Source organism: Glycine max, chromosome 8 (genome assembly GCF_000004515.6).
Source record: "Glycine max cultivar Williams 82 chromosome 8, Glycine_max_v4.0, whole genome shotgun sequence".
In the NCBI taxonomy this organism is placed as follows: domain Eukaryota; kingdom Viridiplantae; phylum Streptophyta; class Magnoliopsida; order Fabales; family Fabaceae; genus Glycine; species Glycine max.
The window spans coordinates 6,277,832-6,297,607 of record NC_038244.2 but is presented as its reverse complement, the minus strand read 5'-3'; the positions used below and the strand labels follow the sequence as shown (position 1 = coordinate 6,297,607).

Genomic DNA, 19,776 nt, shown 5'->3' with positions numbered 1-19,776 from the left:
CACACTGAAGTAATTAAAAACCATTTTAAATATAAGTTTTTAAAGTAATTATTGCAAAAATCAATAATTTGAGAATCTATGATTAGGTGATAATGTAATGAATTTTAATTGAAGTCTTATTTTTTTTAATTGTTGCATTTTATTAAACCAGTTTTTCCTAATATTAGGTATTAAAAAAATATGTTTACTTTTGTTGAGATTACAAGTATTTTTTTACCAGAAATAATTTTATTCATATAAAATAAAATCACTGTGAGCGATAAAATTTTCAATTTAAATATTTAACGCAATTATATATTTAAGATTAGAATAAGACCCTACTTTAAGCTGGAATAATCTAAGTGATTGTTTGGTTACGATTATCCAATTCGCGTATACATTCTCTTTCCATGTTCTGCAGAATCTACAAATCCTAACTTTCACGTAAATGAGTCAATTTGACGTGATTTTAGGGGAAGACGTGCGTAACAGACGCATATCCAAACACATACTAACTCTATTTATTTCTAGTTTTGGAACTCTATGGATAGCCTATTATATATATATATACCTCGTGTACTCTTTCTCTCTCTTAAACCTTTGCCGATACGTATGTATTTATGTTTGACATGGCTGTTCTATGCAGTGTCTCAATCAGTAGAAGATGCAACCTGTTTCGTTATACCGGGATGACCTCCTAGTCAAATTTAAGATATTAAGTCATTGTCCAAACAATCACGGTTTTTGTTCTAAGTAACATTAATCCCTGCTAATGTTTGACTTGCCTACATGTCATTGAACTCACTCTGTCACAAATGGGGGGCCATGCCTTATGAAATTATTGGTGTATGAATGAACATTAACTGCCTATAAAGACTCCACTCCATTTTTTTTTGTATCAGGAAACTGCCATTGAATATTCTACCATATTCCACATTGATGTTGTCCCTAAAGATTAGTTTGACTATAGGCATAGTCCTTTCCATTGTATCCATAGTTTCCCATGCTGAAACAAGCTTGGATGTTGAAATTCAAGCATTGAAAGCTTTCAAGAACTCCATCACTGGTGACCCAAGTGGGGCTCTTGCAGATTGGGTTGACAGTCACCACCACTGCAACTGGTCTGGCATTGCATGTGATCCATCTTCAAGTCATGTCATTTCAATTTCCCTGGTTAGTCTTCAGCTCCAAGGGGAGATTTCACCTTTCCTTGGAAACATTTCAGGCCTTCAGGTTCTTGATTTAACTTCAAACTCATTCACTGGCTACATTCCTGCTCAGCTCAGTTTTTGCACTCATCTTTCTACACTATCTCTTTTTGAAAATTCTCTCTCAGGTCCTATTCCTCCTGAATTAGGAAATCTTAAAAGCCTGCAGTATTTGGATTTAGGTAACAATTTCTTGAATGGAAGCCTCCCTGACAGCATATTCAACTGCACTTCTTTGTTGGGAATTGCTTTTACTTTCAACAACCTTACTGGCAGAATCCCATCAAACATTGGGAATCTAGTTAATGCTACACAGATTTTAGGTTATGGAAATAACTTGGTAGGGTCTATACCTCTTTCCATAGGTCAGTTAGTAGCTTTGCGAGCTCTTGATTTTAGCCAGAACAAGTTATCAGGTGTAATACCTCGAGAGATTGGAAATCTGACAAATTTAGAATACCTTCTATTGTTCCAAAATTCCTTGAGTGGGAAAATCCCTTCCGAGATTGCTAAGTGTAGCAAGCTTTTAAACCTTGAGTTTTATGAAAATCAGTTTATTGGAAGTATTCCTCCTGAGCTAGGAAATTTAGTTCGGTTGGAGACTCTGAGGTTATATCACAATAATTTGAATTCCACCATTCCATCTTCCATTTTCCAGTTGAAATCGTTAACACATTTAGGACTCTCAGAGAATATATTGGAGGGAACAATATCTTCTGAGATTGGATCTCTGAGTTCCTTACAGGTTCTAACCCTGCATTCAAATGCTTTTACTGGGAAGATCCCTTCATCAATAACAAACTTGACAAACTTGACATATCTGTCAATGAGCCAGAATCTCCTTTCAGGTGAACTTCCTCCAAACTTGGGTGTGCTTCATAATTTGAAGTTTCTTGTTTTGAACTCCAACAACTTTCATGGATCCATTCCCTCTAGCATTACCAATATTACTAGTCTTGTAAATGTAAGTTTGTCTTTTAATGCTTTAACTGGGAAAATTCCTGAGGGTTTTTCAAGGTCGCCTAATCTTACTTTCCTGTCTCTTACATCCAACAAAATGACTGGGGAAATCCCAGATGACCTCTATAACTGCTCAAATCTTAGCACTCTAAGTTTGGCAATGAACAACTTCAGTGGATTGATAAAATCAGGTATCCAGAACCTGTCTAAACTCATACGCCTGCAGCTGAATGCAAATTCTTTCATAGGACCAATTCCACCAGAGATTGGAAACTTGAATCAACTCGTCACTTTATCCCTTTCAGAAAATAGGTTTTCAGGTCAAATTCCTCCAGAACTGTCCAAACTTTCTCACCTTCAGGGGCTCTCTCTATATGCAAATGTATTAGAAGGTCCAATACCTGATAAGCTCTCTGAATTAAAAGAACTAACTGAACTTATGCTGCATCAAAACAAGTTGGTTGGTCAAATACCCGATTCTCTCTCAAAGCTTGAGATGCTTTCATTCTTAGACCTTCACGGCAACAAACTTGATGGGTCCATTCCAAGAAGCATGGGGAAGCTTAATCAGCTTTTATCATTGGATCTCTCTCACAACCAGCTCACAGGATCAATTCCCAGAGATGTCATTGCACACTTCAAAGACATGCAGATGTATCTTAACCTTTCTTACAACCACTTGGTTGGAAGTGTTCCAACTGAGTTGGGCATGTTGGGAATGATACAAGCTATTGATATTTCAAACAATAATCTTTCAGGTTTCATTCCCAAAACACTTGCTGGATGCAGAAATCTGTTCAATCTTGATTTTTCAGGAAACAATATTTCAGGTCCTATTCCTGCAGAAGCTTTTAGTCACATGGACTTGCTTGAAAACTTAAACCTCTCAAGAAATCATCTAGAAGGTGAAATCCCTGAAATATTAGCAGAACTTGATCATCTTAGTTCCCTAGATCTTTCTCAGAATGACTTGAAGGGAACTATTCCTGAGCGCTTTGCCAACCTTTCCAACTTGGTGCATCTCAACCTTTCCTTCAATCAACTTGAAGGTCCTGTACCCAATTCCGGAATTTTTGCACACATCAATGCATCTAGTATGGTAGGAAACCAGGATCTTTGTGGAGCTAAGTTCCTATCACAATGCAGAGAGACAAAACATTCACTATCCAAGAAGAGCATATCTATTATTGCTTCACTTGGATCACTTGCTATACTGCTATTACTAGTGTTGGTGATTCTAATTCTCAATAGAGGTATCAAACTCTGCAATTCTAAAGAAAGGGATATTAGTGCGAATCATGGACCAGAATACAGTTCAGCATTGCCACTTAAAAGGTTCAATCCAAAGGAGTTGGAGATTGCCACTGGTTTTTTCAGTGCAGACAGCATCATTGGTTCTAGCAGTTTGAGCACAGTTTACAAAGGTCAAATGGAAGATGGCCAGGTTGTAGCCATAAAAAGATTGAATCTGCAACAATTCTCTGCAAATACTGACAAGATCTTCAAGAGAGAAGCCAACACCTTGAGCCAGATGAGACATAGGAATTTGGTCAAGGTACTTGGATATGCCTGGGAGAGTGGGAAAATGAAGGCTTTGGTTCTAGAGTACATGGAGAATGGGAATTTGGATAGCATCATACACGGCAAAGGGGTAGATCAGTCTGTGACCTCTAGGTGGACATTATCTGAAAGAGTCCGAGTTTTCATTTCTATTGCTAGTGCATTGGATTATTTGCACTCTGGTTATGATTTTCCCATTGTGCACTGTGATTTAAAGCCTTCTAACATTCTTTTAGACAGAGAGTGGGAAGCTCATGTCAGTGACTTTGGGACAGCACGAATACTTGGTCTTCATGAGCAGGCTGGTAGTACCCTTTCCTCATCAGCAGCTTTGCAAGGCACAGTTGGCTATATGGCACCAGGTATAACCCTTTCCTATTTTGCTAATCTCTCATCTTTAATGTATAATATATTTTCATCACACTTATGTTCATGACAGACTTACAATTCAAATGAACATTTTAGTTCTTGTTGGATTTGTATGGTGGGTAAATCCCACACCTTAAATGGTTCTAATCAGCTAAACTAACATAAAGAAGAGCTCAAGTCTTGAACGTGTGTTAGTGTCTATTTTCTGTTTTTATTCAATGCATACGAACCCAAATTTGATTGTTCTTTTCAAAGAAGGTAGCATCACCAAGACTTGCATAATTTGTTGCATGAAAACATTGACTTATAAATAGTCCATGTTACAACTATCCCCCCTCCTCTCAGATGCTATATTAGTTAAAGCAGTGATTACAATTCACAGTGGATCAGTATTAATTGATTGTAGCAAAAAAATGAAGTAGAACTATTGTGACTGCATTACCATAATCAGCATATCAAATATACTGACTATCATTTCAACATGAGATTAGCGTGCAGAGCTTCCATCAGTTTTTGCTACTGGTGACTTTAGCTAATTGATTTGTGAGTAATGATAGGCAGAAACATTTGCTATTAGATTTACAGTAGCATGGAGAACACTACCCCTTTACATACCCATGGTTTTTTTAAAGAAAATAATATTAAATATAACTTTGTTTCCAATCCTCTTAGCTTATTAACTTTGTACACCCAAAGTCTTTTTATAAATTTCACGCTCTAAACAAGGTATTTCTGCTGTGTAATTCTCAGAATTTGCCTACATGAGGAAAGTAACAACTGAAGCGGATGTGTTCAGCTTTGGTATCATAGTAATGGAGTTTCTAACAAAAAGAAGGCCGACAGGACTCTCAGAAGAGGATGGTTTGCCAATCACTTTGCATGAAGTGGTGACAAAAGCCCTTGCAAATGGAATAGAACAACTTGTTGATATCGTGGACCCTTTGTTGACTTGGAATGTTACAAAAAATCATGATGAAGTGTTGGCAGAGCTCTTTAAGCTATCCCTGTGCTGCACCCTCCCTGATCCTGAACATCGACCCAATACAAATGAGGTGTTATCTGCCCTTGTGAAGCTTCAAACAACACTGTCTTGTTAAATGATAAACGCCACCAATCAATCCTTGGAGCTGCTCTTTGTTAAGAAGAAAAATCAAAATGATTCCCAATTGCCACATTATTGTTGCCTTTAACAACAACAAAGTCTTATCGTGTCCATGTTAGTTTTCCAATTATGATGAAATGCACACAATCTTTTAGTAATAGATAACAAATTAGCAGGGGACTTGAATTTTTAATAAATGTATGGAAATTATCAGCCTTCCTTCACAACAATGCAATGTAACATTAATTGCTCAAGATTCCTAGGGCCATGATGAAAGAATCTCCCAACTTTTCTATAAGTCATAAAGGCTCTAAAGTTTCTATATAGTTGCATTTGGATATAACATTTAGAAAGAAGAATGTAATAAAATAAAACAACAAAGCTAAAAGAGTAATAATAAGAAAGTGGGGGGTTGCCTTAATTACAGGGAGGATCAGTATGAAGAAATTCTTGAATGCCTGAAGGGAAGTCCAATTCTCCAAAAGCACCATCAGAATTAAAAGCAGCTTTCCCTAAAAGCAGGTGTGCCAATCTCAAGGGTTCTTGCTTCTCCTCCCCACCACCATTCATAAAGTGGTTGATCCACCCATCTAACCTCAGCACCTCCTTCCTACACTTTGGCCCTTACAAACCAACAATTTTTACATAAAACCCATCTTCACAGTGGCATGAATCACCATCATCCCTTGGTTCTTGTACCTCTTATAATCCCAAGAGCTGCATTAACTGTTCAATGTCATCATCATTATCTTCAGCTTCATTGGCTGGAGTGACATGATCTGTTTAAAAATGAGAAGGGTCTTGATGGATTGTTGGAAATTCTTAGGAAACTGAGAGGAATGCTTGAGGAGGTTCACTGCTATCTTGTGAGGGACAATTCTGGCTACAACTAGATTGAAGGAAGATGGGAGAACCCAAAATGCTTTCATGTATCTGAGATTCTATTGCTGGTTGTAAAGTTTGGTCTAATTTTAACCTCTTTTCAACCTGAACGAGCATCAAACCTCAGAATTCAGAATCCATTAAGAACATTTTACGATGCTGAAATTAAAATTACAACATACACGTACCTGTTTTAGTGAGGAGAAGAAATTGGAATGCAATGACACTGATAAAGGTCGAATTTTGTTGTCCATTTGTTTCTTTCCTTTTTATTTTGTCAACGACGAAACAGTGCGGTGCAGTATAGTACTAGATACTAGATGGGACTTGGCAGTATTTGTCGGAAAATAAACGACAAACAAGAAAAATTAGAGACAAAAATTATTTGACGGAAAATTAACAGAAAACTAATAATTATAAAAAAAAGATTGAGAGACTACAAATGAAAATTTAATAAAGTTGGGGAATAAATACCTAATTAACCCTTATATTATTAATTATGGTATATGAATCACCCTATATATATGTACTTTCATATATGTTTATTGGATCAAAACTCAATTTATAAGTGTGCTTGATGGTGATGAAAGGTAAAAGTAATCTATGACTTATGATGGAAAAAGAAATAAGAACTATTATTATACTAGAATAAAAGTAGCTCATCCTCTTTTCTTCTTTTTTTTAAAAAAAAAAACTCATCCTCACTTGTAAAATTATATTATTTCTGATCTTATAGAATTATATATGTGTGTGATTGACTATAAATTAATATTTTGATTTTTTAATCCTTGAGACAGTGGACTAATTGCCTAGATTTAATGATGTTTCATCGATATATATATATATATATATATATATATATATATATATATATATATATATATATATATATATATATATGATGTGTGTGAGACTATAAAGAGACAACAATATAACCATTAAAGTAATCTGGTAATGAAATAACAAAGTACTAATCTTCATGAAATATAAAAAAGACCATAATAGCGAATAATAAACTTCTTATTCCTTACATCACCTAATAAAGAATTAACTTTGGAAATCAAACATACCTATAGAGTTAACTAGTAAATATATCTCTAAATAATACATCTTTTTCCGGTTTATCCCCGCTAAACATAGCTGCAGTTATCTTAACCTGCAAATAAAAGAAAAAGAAAAAAAAACTAGCTCAGAATCCCAAAAAAACTAAAATAAAAACATTTTTAATAATCTCTGAAAATAAATCACATGTTATATTTCTACCAATTTTCTTAACGAAAAATAATTATAATATAATAATATAACATAATCGGCTAGCTTACTTGGATTGGTGACAACAATGAGACCATAACCAGAGAAGTAACAGTTTCAAATGTTGCTGCCATTAGTTGCATAGTATTGATTCATGACAACAGAGGCAAAGTTGATCAGAGTGTTAGGGTTGAAGCAGGATCCACCTTGTTGGATCATTTTGCAATCACCCAAGGAACTGCAACTATATTCAATGATTTCATTGAGTTCAACATCACTTGTTGAAGGTTTTGCTACGTTCCAAATTTATTGGCCTACCTATATTCCATCACCAAATTAAAAAAAAAAAAAAAACTATGAGCTTTCATGAATTTTTATACATGAAAATTAAGATACGTAATTAAGGTGATAAATTTTAGCCATTCCATTAGCAAACTTCAAATGTCCTCCTAAACAATTCAACCAAATAATAATAACACATTAGAAAGGGTCAAAAAATAAATTAAAGTTTATGCAATTCTATACATTGTGGGTATTAGAATTTAGTTCAAAAGAAATATAAAAAAAAAGTCATGTTAACATACATATTATAAAGATAAATTCTATGAAAATTATGGACATTATAAAAAAGATAATTCACATGGAAGAGAACATTAAAAGTGCAACCCAAAAATAAATTACCCAAGTTGCAAAAGAGGAGCAAAATGAAAATAGAGAGAAAGACAACAAGTGACCCAGCTGATTTGGCCATTGCTTGAAATTTTGTAAAATGTTAAATGGTGCTTCCCTTTGAGAAAAATATAGGTGCTGTAATATGGAGTGAATGGGCAGGGTATATATAGAGGTCTACATAGTTTCAAATATGTCTCATATTTATATATTTATTTAGTTTAGAAAGAAATAATTTATTTATCTTTTAAAATTTTGTTATTTGTTTCAAATATTTAGGATATTATTTTAGATGTCAAACATTATAAATTTGTTTATGTTATTTTAGGATGTATTTCCTGTTTTAAAGATAGGATTTTATCCATATTTAAATTTTGTGTTACACTTTCTATACCATGAATAAAATTTCCTATTTTAAGGATAACATTTTATCAATATTTAAATTTTGTGTTACACTTCTTTTTTACTATATATTTCACGGATAAAATATCTCAGAACCTCTTATACGCATATAAATCATATCCTTTAAAAAGAAAAATATCTCTAAAGCTCTTCTACACTTTTTACTCTGGTAATAAAATAAAATTTTATGTTATACTTCCTTTTTTTTACAAATATATCTAAAAAACAAAAAAAAAAGATATTATCAGAGAATAATTGTCACCTATCAGTTTTAAAACAATTATTAACACATCAATTAGAAAACTCAGCGTTAACAGTTGAAATGTAACAAGAGAGTAGTATATGCAAATAGCTAGCATAAAAATAAAAAAATAAGTAAACCTATAAAAAAAATACATTTTTAAGAGAAATGTTAAGGACACATCCTCTAATACACTCAGTCAAACACTCTCTAATTGATTAAATTTATTGATTTTTTAGACAAAATACAAATTTGATTGGGAAGATAGTGTTATTCAATTTTGTCTCTCTTTTTGTTTTCTTTATATATATATATATATAACACTTATGTTTTTATCTCCTTTGCAATCGTGAACTATTTTCTTGAGCTTGTTGAGTGGTAAACAATTTTGTACCAGCATAACATGCAAATTCTGATTTTTATTTCAAATCAAGTAATTTTTAATCCAAATCATTTGGCGTACGATAGGAACATATGAATGCATGTTTTTTTCTGCCTATATACTTGGAAGAGAAAATATTACAGCTAAATACAATTTCTATAAAAAAAATTTAGATTAATTATTCATGATTTTGCTTACTATCAAATTGTTGTCCGCGATCAACCACCAAGCGAAATTATTTTGATTTTCACTGTCTTCATATTTTTTTCTTTTTTTCTTTCTGATAAATAAAAATATTCTCCATTAAAAAAATATCCTAATACGTACTCAGAAGAAGGAAAATCATACAATCGTGAAGAGTTGAGTTTACGTCTAATTAACCAACCGTGCAAAGATATATGAAGAGGTTTTTTTTTACCTAAGCAAATACCACTAGTTAACATCACATTCAATTTTTTTGCCGTAATGCAACACAATTTTTTATTTATAAATACATAATTATATTAATTAAATTAATTATCACTAATGTATATTTTAATTTGAATTAGTTATATAATTAGGATTAGTATATAATGTAATTAAAATTATTTTAAATTAAGTTAATTAGATTATTTTAGAGACATAATTAAAGTAATTATTATAATTATCATTAAATATAATTAAGGTAACATTTATCTTTAGTTTTATATATAATTACTTTAAATATTCAAGACCAAACAATTGATTAGGAACCCTAATTTTAATTAAGTCAAATAGTGATTGCATATTAATATTTCACCCACTTCAAGTGGTTTAAAGTTTGTTTCATGATTTTTTTTCCTTCTATTATTATTTTCCAACCTATTAGTTGGAAGATTAATCTTAATCTCGCTCATAGTATTATGAATGTCTAACTGTCATTGACCCAAAAAAATTTTTACACACGACACACATCAAACACGAGATTTTACGCTAAATAAATTATTGTGCAAGGACAGTGGTTTAAAGTTTGTTCCTCTAAAAATTGATAATAATAAGAATATATATATTTTATCTTTTATAAATATTAAATAATAAATACTTTCTAAAAAAATTAAATGATATCTAAAATTTTGAATAATTTATTTAGAAAAAAAATAAATTAAAAATTAATAAATATGTATAAAATATCAAAATAAATATTATTTTTTATATATAAAACTTAGTCAACGAGTTAGTCCATCATATTTTTCCTTCAATCCATTTTTTGGTGGGTCAAAACAAGACATATTGTAGCATGTTGAAGGGTTGAAAATCTCAATCCATCCTACCAAAAAAAAGAGGCAAAACATAGGTTGATCCGAAGGGTTCAACCCGATTTGTCACCCCTATAATCCTATGTGATTGTTTGATTGACTATAAATTTTATACATTTTCCTAGAGCAAGCAATCATGTTCAGAACAGCAGCAATATATGTTGAGTCTTAGAACAAGCTTCAATCCAACTAACTACTAACGTATCCCACAAGGAATTATTTTCGCCTCTATCACTGTTAAGATATTGCTATGAATATTAATTGTGAACTCAGTCTGGCTACTTAAGAATATGTTCAGCTTCGTCTTTATGCTGAAGTAAAGAATATATAGACTAACCAGGCTTGAGCGATGTCAAGAACAGAATACAAAGTAGGATTATAATTATTGATTAACAGCCTAGAATTTAATTGGAGTAGATGTGAAGGCTTTTCCCAAGCACGTATAACTGTACTTAACAGTTTAAGTATATGAATATCCCCTGAATCATATATATATAGTAAGGCAAATCCGCACTTGAAATCTTTTTGGCCGTTATTTTGCGCTACTTGCATTGCATTGCATGGCATTAATTATATATGCCGCATTATCTATCTATAACAAACTTGTTTCTTGTCTTCATCACACAACTTGCTGCAAACCGCGTTTGCGGATATTCATGCATGCTCACTTTTGTTTCTTATGACCGACTCCTTCAGTGCTTCTATATTTTCAAATTCTTAGTTGCCAATGCTAAACTGCTGTCTGCTAGGCACTATAAAAAGACAAAACTCGACGTCCAGTACTGGTAGCTACAACAATTCAACCAAAGTCTAGTAAAATCAACGAATTGATCCAAATGCAAGTTGCAATGTGTGAAAAGCATGTACGTGATTATATTTTATTTGAGTTTAATTTTGATATGTAAAGATCTTTGCACTTCTAATAAATTTAAAGTCACTTTTGTTTGTCTTCAAGCAAACAATACCTCCAATGCATGCATTAATTTTAATAATGCAATGGACTTTGAAGTTATTGCAATCCCACACCAGATGATCCAGACCCTCTCGTTGATACCATGCATGACAATCTATGATTAGATGAAAATATAAACAATTTTAATTAAATTCTTTTATGACAATATAAACTGGTATCTCCGAGTGCTAGGTTTTAAAAACAACTTATTTATTTGTTCGTTTCTAGCTTTTGAGCTATGGATGGCCATATTATATCTACCATGTGTTCTCTCTCTCTCCTCAACCTTTGCCTTAGTGGATAGTATTCAAATTTGGCGTGCCGTGTTATAGTCTAAATCAGAAGAAGATACAAACAGTTTCGTTATACTGGGATGACCTCACAAGTCAAATTTAAGACATTCAGTCCTTGTCCAAACAATCACGGTTTTCTTCCTAAGTAACATTAATCACTGCTAATGATTTGACTTGCCTGCAAGTCATTCAATGCACTTTGTCACAAATAGAGGGGCCAGGCCTTTGAAATTATTAGTGGATGAATGAACATTAGTTCTATAAGAAAGGCTTCACTCACACCAGATTTTGTATCAGCAAACTGCAATTGAATATTCTACCAAATTCCAAAAGTGATGTTGTCCCTAAAGATTAATTTGACTATAGTAATAGTCCTTTCCATTGTATCCATAGTTCCCATGCTGAAACAAGCTTGGATGTTGAAATTCAAGCATTGAAAGCTTTCAAGAACTCCATTACTGCTGACCCAAATGGGGCTCTTGCAGATTGGCTTGACACTCACCACCACTGCAACTGGTCTGGCATTGCATGTGATCCATCTTCAAATCATGTCATTTCAATTTCCTTTGTTAGTCTTCAGCTCCAAGGGGAGATTTCACCTTTCCTTGGAAACATTCCTGGCCTTCAGGTTCTTGATTTAACTTCAAGAAGAGCATGTCTATTATTGCTTCACTTAGAAGAGCATATCTATTATTGCTTCACTTGGATCACTTGCTATACTACTATTATTAGTCTTGGTGATTCTAATTCTCAATAGAGGTATCAAACTCTGCAATTCTAAAGAAAGGGATATTAGTGCGAATCATGGACCAGAATACAGTTCAGCATTGCCACTTAAAAGGTTCAATCCAAAGGACTTGGAAAATGCAACTGGTTTTTTCAGCTATGACAGCATCATTGGTGCTAGTAGTTTGAGCACAGTTTACAAGGGTCAAATGGAAGATGACCAGTTTGTTGCCATAAAAAGATTGAATTTGCAACAGTTCTCTGTAAATACTGACAAGATCTTCAAGAGGGAAGCCAAAATCTTGTGCCAGATGAGACATAGGAATTTGGTTAAGGTACTTGGATATGCCTGGGAGAGTGGGAAAATGAAGGCTTTGGTTCTAGAGTACATGGAGAATGGGAATTTGGATGGCATAATACATGACAAAGGGAAAGATGAGTCTGTGATCTCTAGGTGGACATTATCTGAAAGAGTCCGAGTTTTCATTTCTATTGCTAGTGCATTGGATTATCTGCACTCTGGTTATGATTTTCCCATTGTACACTGTGAGTTAAAGCCTTCTAACATCCTTCTAGATAGAGATTGGGAAGCTCATGTCAGTGACTTTGGGACAGCTCGAATACTTGGCCTTCATCTGCAGGATGGTAGTACCCTTTCCTCATCTGCAGCTTTGCAAGGCACATTGGGCTATATGGCACCAGGTACAAGCCTTTTCTACTTTGCTAATCTCTTATCTTCAATGTATAATATATTTTCACCAGAATTATGTTCTTGGCGAACTTACAAACTATATGAATACTTTAGTTCTTGTTACCTTAATCTGACAAAGTACCATTTTAAGAGTAACATGTTTTTGTGACTATTTGCTGCTTTTGTTCAATGCATATGATGATCCCATATTTTATCGTTCTATTCAGAGAAGGTAGCATGACCAAGACTGGCACAATTACACAACTTCTTATTTTGTCACTTTGTTTCGAATCCTCTTATCTTATTAACATTGTATACCCGAAAGTTTTTATAAGTTTCACTCTCTAAACAAGATATTTATGCTGTGTAATTTTCAGAATTTGCCTACATGAGGAAAGTAACCACTAAAGCAGATGTGTTCAGCTTCGGTGTCATAGTAATGGAGTTTCTAACAAAAAGAAGGCCGACAGGACTCTAAAAAGAGGATGGTTTGCCAATCACTTTGCGTGAAGTAGTGACAAAAGCCCTTAAAAATGGAATAAAACAACTTGCCAATATTGTAGACCCTTTGTTTACCTGGGATGTTGACCATGACGAAGTGTTGCCAGAGCTCATTAAGTTATCATTGTGCTGCACCCTCCCAGATCCTGAACATCGACCAAATATGAATGAGGTGTTATCTTCCCTTGTGAAGCTTCAAACAACACTGTCTTGATAATTGGTAAACACAACCGATCACTCCTTGGAGCTGCTTTTTCTAAAGAAGAAATATCAAATGCTTCCCAATTGCCTCATTACTATTGTCTTTAACAACAGCAAAGCCTTATTGTATCCAATATCCATGCTAGTTTTCCAATAAATGTACGGAATTATCAGCTTTCCTTCACAGCCATTTAATATAAAATTGATTGTCCATTGTTGCATTTTTTCTTTCTTCTTTTTCACTCCCCCTCCCCACTCTTGGATTAATAAAAACTGTTTGTAAAAACTGCACGGTGGAAACCAGGGAAATTACAAAGTACAGCACTATGCAATCATCATCTTATAAGAAATAAGGCAAAATAACAAAACTATAAGCAAAGAGTTACACTATCCATAATCCACTGATGCCATCCTCCCTCAACCTAAAGTAGGCATTTAAGTGTTTTACTCATCTAACCCTTGTTCTATCTCCTACTCTTTTCTCATTTTCAGTAATCAATGGAATTTGCTCTCTCCCAGGAGTATTAAAGAAACTTCCAAGTTTTCCGTCAGTCGTAAAGGCTCTAAAGTTTCATGCTCAATAATAAATTCCAATTAAATATAATCTGAAACTTAAAATAAAAAATTTAAATACTTTTCTAAACAAGTTCTACTTTCAGATTAAGATTCACTAATAGAACTTGTCATTGTTCGGCTATTTGTAGACCACATTATGCAATTTCAACAAACTGATTGCATTTGCATATAACAATTAGAAAGATGAATATCATAAAATAAAACAACAAAGCTAAAGAGTAATAAGAAAATGGGGTGTTGCCTCAGTTACATGTAGTGATGTGATCTGTTTGAGAAGGGTCGTGATGGTTTGGAAATTCTTGGGAAATATTGAGATGGTTCACTGCTATCCTGGGAGGGACAATTCTGGCTACCACTGGAGTGAAGGAAGATGGGAGAACCCAAAGTACTTTCTCGTATATGAGATTCTATTGCTGGTAATAAAGTTTGGTCTAATTTTAACATCCTTTTAACAGGAGCAAGCATCAAACTTCAAAATTCAGACTCCATTAAGAACATGTGACGATGTTGAAATTACAATTACATATACATACCTGTTTTAGTGAGGAGAAGAAATTGGAATTCGATGACAGTGATAATAATGGTCGAATTTTGTTGTCATATTGTTTCTTTCCTTTTGTGTGATTATTAGTGGCCCTGCTTAGTATTAGTATTAGTATGAGAGAAGGGAAACATTTTTTAGTTCAATTAGAGTTCAAATTCAATGTGGCGTCAAAAGCTTAGAAGTATAAAATGAGAGAACAAATTGACACTTGAGTTTTGTAAAAAGCAAGTAACATTAAGTTGGATTCGGATACACAAGATAATTCACATTATCTGAAGTACTTCACCAAACACAAATCTAAAAACTCTCAAAAGTCATTTCGTTCTTTGACGCTCACTTTCCGGGGACGAAGTTGGTGGCATAGGCCCAGGCGTTGTTGTTGACAGGGTCAGCAAGGTGATCGGCGAGGTTCTCCAATGGACCCTTTCCGGTGACAATGGCCTGAACAAAGAAGCCAAACATAGAGAACATGGCCAATCGTCCGTTCTTGAGTTCCTTCACCTTAAGCTCAGCAAAAGCCTCTGGGTCATCAGCAAGGCCCAATGGGTCGAAGCTGCCACCTGGGTAGATTGGGTCAGTGACCTCACCGAGGGGGCCACCAGCAATACGGTAACCTTCAACGGCACCCATTAGGATAACTTGTGTGGCCCAGATGGCGAGGATGCTCTGGGCGTGGATCAGGCTTGGGTTGCCCAAGTAGTCGAGCCCACCCTCGCTGAAGATCTGGGACCCGGCCTTGAACCACACGGCTTCTCCGAACTTCACCCCGTTGCGGGACAGCAACTCCGGGAAGACGCAGCCCAAGGCTCCGAGCATGGCCCACCTGGAGTGGATCACTTCGAGTTCACGGTTCTTGGCGAAGGTTTCTGGGTCTGCGGAAAGCCCAGCAGTGTCCCAGCCGTAGTCGCCTGGGAACTCACCGGTTAGGTAGGACGGGGGCTCGCCAGAGAATGGGCCCAAGTACTTGACTCGGTCTGGGCCGTACCATGGGCTTCCTGAGGAGACCTGCTTGGTGACGGTCTTCCTCATGCTCACCCTTCCCACTTCTGGGGCTGATGGGCCCAGCTTCACGGCCTTGCCAGCCAAGGATGGGGATGAGAGAGCCATGGAAGAAGCTGCTGCCATTTTTTAACTCAAGGATGAGCTTTGCTTTGTGCTTTGTGTTATGAGTGTTTTGAAGTGGTGAGTGACTTGGTGAAGTTGTGTCCGGGTTTATTTATATGGGGTTGAAGTGGTTGGGTTCTTATCTTGGGCTATCTATTGCTACAATCTCATTGGGGGTTTGAGATTTTGTTTGGTACACTTGGCACCCCCATAATCCACTAAATGGGTTAGATTCTTCGTATGGTTTTGTGGCCAATGTGGGTCTTCCACGTAGGACTATGGGATTCCAGTAGATATGTATGTGCACTTAGCTATTTTTTTCTCATGTTATTCAATTTAGGAGGTGATGTGGAAAAAATTGATTGAATTGTGTGACTGATATGCTTTCAATGTGAGATATTTTTGGGTCCACATCTAATGTTGTACTAGGGCAAATGAGAACCACAAAATTTGAAATGAGTGATTGCAACGGAGAGATGTTGTATTGCAACAAATATTGGCAATGGGGGAGGGAAGATAAAGACAGAGAGACAAATGGTGAAAAGAGCGAACTACAGGTTGATGGTTACACAGGTCGATTTTAATGAGGGGGCACACTTACATGAAATTGAAATATAGTTAGTTGTAATAAACTAATGCATGGCTCTTTTCTTCTGGACCAGGAAAAACTAATACATAACTTGGGTAGGTTGGAGTCTCACGTAACCTGAAGGTTTTTGTTTGGTCTTGTTTTAATGTCAAAAATTAAAGATTCAAAGTAATCACAATCACACCCTCACGATTTATTAAGTTAGACATGGACAGGTTCTAGGAGTCGGTTATTGATTTCGAAAACTGCAGAGGATTATAGGAGATTTTCGTGAGCGACTAGGAAAAAAGGAAAGAAGAGGAGAAAGCAGATAATATAGGAGCATTTAGAATGCACCTATATAGTTAATTATTAATTAGAAAAGGACCCATATATGAAGGTCAAATAATTTTTTAAGAATTTTTCATCTGTAATAGCTTTAGTTTATTCTAGAAGAAATACTTTTGAAATACATTTATATGAAGAAATGAAATTAAGAGAATTATATATTATATTAATTATTTGATTTGATATACCTATATAAAAGGCTTTTACTAATAATATAGTAAAGTACACAGAAATGAACATGTATAGCCAAAAGGAGGAAGAAATGAAAGTTTACAAAGAACATAAATTAAGAATCATTAAGTAATGTGACTTAGATAGATAGTGTTTAGGGTTTAGGTAGTGTTTGTTTTCATTTTTTTAATTTAAAAGTTATTTTTAAGTTAAAAATAATGAAGTTTAAATTTAAAGTAGAAGTTATTTGATAAATATGATTTTTTTAAAATTTAGTAAGCACTTTTAAATTAAAAATATTTAAATGATGTATTATTAGAATTTGAAACATAGAATAAAGATAAAAAAGAGAAAAAGAAGACATAAACTGGTAAAACTAATTATTTTGAAGTACATTTTTCTCAAATTACCTGTTAAAAACATTTAATTTCTAGATTTTGTTTGATCTAGTTTTTCTTTTTTAAGAGAAGATAAATCTAAAACAACATGATGAAATACCAAGTTTATGTTCCTGTAATGTTAAGTAAGTTTGTTACACTTTACGGTTGTTTACTTGGAAAGTTTGATTCTAGGGCCACGCCACTTTGGTACAACTGCACAAGCATTCTCATCCACACGTATACCTAGCTTGTGCATGTTAGCAATGGAGTAACCGTGCATTGGTCCCTACCTTGCAGTACTTAGTATATTTACCGTGTTCCATTTTATAGTTCATTTCGCTGATATAGCTTATCCAAAATCTTAAATGGCAACTTCTTATTGGAAACAAGAGGCATTTGTGATATTTCTTTAGATATATAATCTCTTTGGGATAAAAGAATCCAAAAAGGTAAGTGATACGAGATCAAGCCTTTCAAAAGTTTCTAACCAATAGAAATTTAGATAGATATCTCTCAGAGAGTCACACTTGGACAAATGGGAAGGTTTTTCTTCCCTATTAACGGATATGTGCATTGTGACGTGAATTTGTACCAAATGGATGGAGAATGAAGAGCGTAGTTTGAATTTTGTGTACTGTTTAGTCTGTTACATATAGTTATGACCACATGCATTCATGAACAATTATCTGGTCTTAGTTCCAAGCTTTATTTGCTGGTTCGTTTACAGCTTGTAAGCTAGCTTTCCAATAAACACAAGAATTCTATTATCAAAAGTAAAATAAAGGTTGCACATATAAATAGAAACTATAGCCTGCCATATTCTACATTTATATTTATATACTAATATTTGAGGAAAAAAAATTCAAATGTTTCCCATCCCTTTTTTAAACATTTTTTAAAATAAATTAGTGACGTTAGCTATGATAAAAGGTTGTGTTTGAAAGAGTTTTCTCCTATTATTCTTTACTGTCACTGTGTGTATACGTAGGATAGGTGACAAATATATGTAAGTTTCTTCTTTTAATTTTACTGTTCTTCGTTAGTCTATTTTTTCTGGCTAATTTTTTTTCAAGATCAGGTTAAGTGTTTAAATAATTCTAGTCTGGGTTTAGTTCCACCATTGACAGCCCATTTATTTAAAAAAAAAAATTAAAAATAATATATATATATAGAGAGAGAGAGAGAGGGGGGGGGGGGGATTAGTCGCTTTAATGAGTTTTTTTACAAATTAAGCTGAAAATGATAAAAATAAATAGTTTTAATTTAGAGTGTTGAATAAATATTATAAAACTGAAAAATAGCTTATTTTCTAATTTTCTTATATAGTAAAAGTTTTAGAAAAATAGAAATTTTGAAAAAAATATATCATTTTTTAACTCATTTAATAAAAAATAAAAAAAATCGTCATGAGTGATATATCATATTCCTTATGATTGATGTATGATTTATAACATACTTATATCAGTGTTAAGTGAGTTTTGTTTGTATGTGATCTAATCAAATTACTAGAACACTTGGGAATACCAAATGCATGCATGACTATGAGGGTATAATGTAATTGGTAGGTACACACATTGAGTGTTTGAGTTCAATAGCTTATTATACCCATTAATACTATGATGTGGTATGTTTTATCCGTCCAGGTTTGATTCAATCAGGGACGGAGGCATGTCTTAGTCCCCTGACTTTTTTTCTGTAAAATTGCTTTGCTAAATTTATATATCTTCTAATTTGGTAATATTAATTGGAGATTCAATTTTTTTCTAATTTACTAAACTGTAAACACTGGGTTTGGCTGGTCACTTGTGACCCTTTGTTTTGTCGTTTATTTATTTATCTGCACTCACTATCATCGTAAATGAAATGTAACCAATTGAATCAAAATGCATTTTTCTTACTATTTTTAAGGAGTGCATGTGTGCATGAATCATGAACTTATTAATTAAAATTTGTTCATTACAGCCCACTGTAATCCAAAACGTGAGTGGGCCATCCTATGAATTTAAAATGTCTTAAAATAAAAATAAATTAATTAACAAATAAATTTATAAAGGGCATATTATAATATTAACTTTTTCCAAGTTTGTTTGATCATCCAAAAGCTAAACGACGTTATTTATGTCTTATTTCTATTAAAGAATCTTAATATTTAGGTGAAGATATTTCAGCAGCCATCATCACCACCACCCTTCATATATACTTGACATCTACACCTGTTTCGGAACAATTTGTGACTCAGATTCTTGAGAAATGTAGAGATCTAGCTCTACTCACTAACGCCAAGGGAGAAACACCCCTTCACATCGCTGCAGTATGGACACTCCAATATCACAAACTTATTGGTTGAACATGTCAAAGCTTTTCCAGCAGCAAACAAGTTTATGAGGGCTAGAAATGATGAGAAGGACACTGCATTACATGAGGCTGTGCGCAATCATCACA

At 34.0% G+C, this 19,776-nt stretch overlaps 3 protein-coding genes and 1 long non-coding RNA gene across 4 annotated transcripts; 2 read left to right on the top strand and 2 right to left on the bottom strand.

The window, feature by feature from the left end:
- Positions 1-352: 352 nt before the first annotated feature.
- LOC100817960 (LRR receptor-like serine/threonine-protein kinase FLS2-like) lies at positions 353-5,371 on the top strand. The gene is made up of 2 exons (XM_003532602.5): positions 353-4,069; positions 4,827-5,371. Exons 1-2 carry the CDS (start codon positions 919-921, stop codon positions 5,171-5,173), a joined length of 3,498 nt encoding a protein of 1,165 aa, XP_003532650.1. The 5' UTR covers positions 353-918; the 3' UTR covers positions 5,174-5,371.
- A 102-nt stretch (positions 5,372-5,473) lies between these two features.
- On the bottom strand, positions 5,474-6,504 carry LOC106799708 (uncharacterized). Its single transcript, XR_001389417.3, has 2 exons — positions 6,249-6,504; positions 5,474-6,165 (listed from the first exon to the last, which is right to left on the bottom strand). It is a non-coding gene; the product is annotated as an uncharacterized lncRNA (long non-coding RNA).
- A 1,583-nt stretch (positions 6,505-8,087) lies between these two features.
- Positions 8,088-13,871, top strand: LOC102663839 (LRR receptor-like serine/threonine-protein kinase FLS2). Its single transcript, XM_041018427.1, has 4 exons — positions 8,088-8,143; positions 11,918-12,092; positions 12,202-12,952; positions 13,319-13,871. The coding sequence occupies exons 1-4, from the start codon at positions 8,088-8,090 to the stop codon at positions 13,417-13,419; spliced, it is 1,083 nt and encodes a 360-aa protein (XP_040874361.1). The 3' UTR covers positions 13,420-13,871.
- Positions 13,872-14,893: 1,022 nt separating this feature from the next.
- Positions 14,894-15,954, bottom strand: LOC100805310 (chlorophyll a-b binding protein 3, chloroplastic-like). The gene has a single exon (NM_001254348.3). The coding sequence runs from the start codon at positions 15,886-15,888 to the stop codon at positions 15,097-15,099; it is 792 nt and encodes a 263-aa protein (NP_001241277.1). The 5' UTR covers positions 15,889-15,954; the 3' UTR covers positions 14,894-15,096.
- Positions 15,955-19,776: the final 3,822 nt, after the last annotated feature.

Coding starts and splice junctions, on each gene's coding strand:
- LOC100817960 (XM_003532602.5), top strand. CDS start 919: ATGTTGTCCCTAAAGATTAGTTTGACTATAGGCATAGTCCTTTCCATT. Junction 4,070..4,826: donor AGTTGGCTATATGGCACCAG/GTATAACCCTTT, acceptor TGTAATTCTCAG/AATTTGCCTACATGAGGAAA.
- LOC102663839 (XM_041018427.1), top strand. CDS start 8,088: ATGGTGCTTCCCTTTGAGAAAAATATAGGTGCTGTAATATGGAGTGAA. Junction 8,144..11,917: donor ATATGGAGTGAATGGGCAGG/GTATATATAGAG, acceptor TTGTATCCATAG/TTCCCATGCTGAAACAAGCT. Junction 12,953..13,318: donor ATTGGGCTATATGGCACCAG/GTACAAGCCTTT, acceptor TGTAATTTTCAG/AATTTGCCTACATGAGGAAA.
- LOC100805310 (NM_001254348.3), bottom strand. CDS start 15,888: ATGGCAGCAGCTTCTTCCATGGCTCTCTCATCCCCATCCTTGGCTGGC.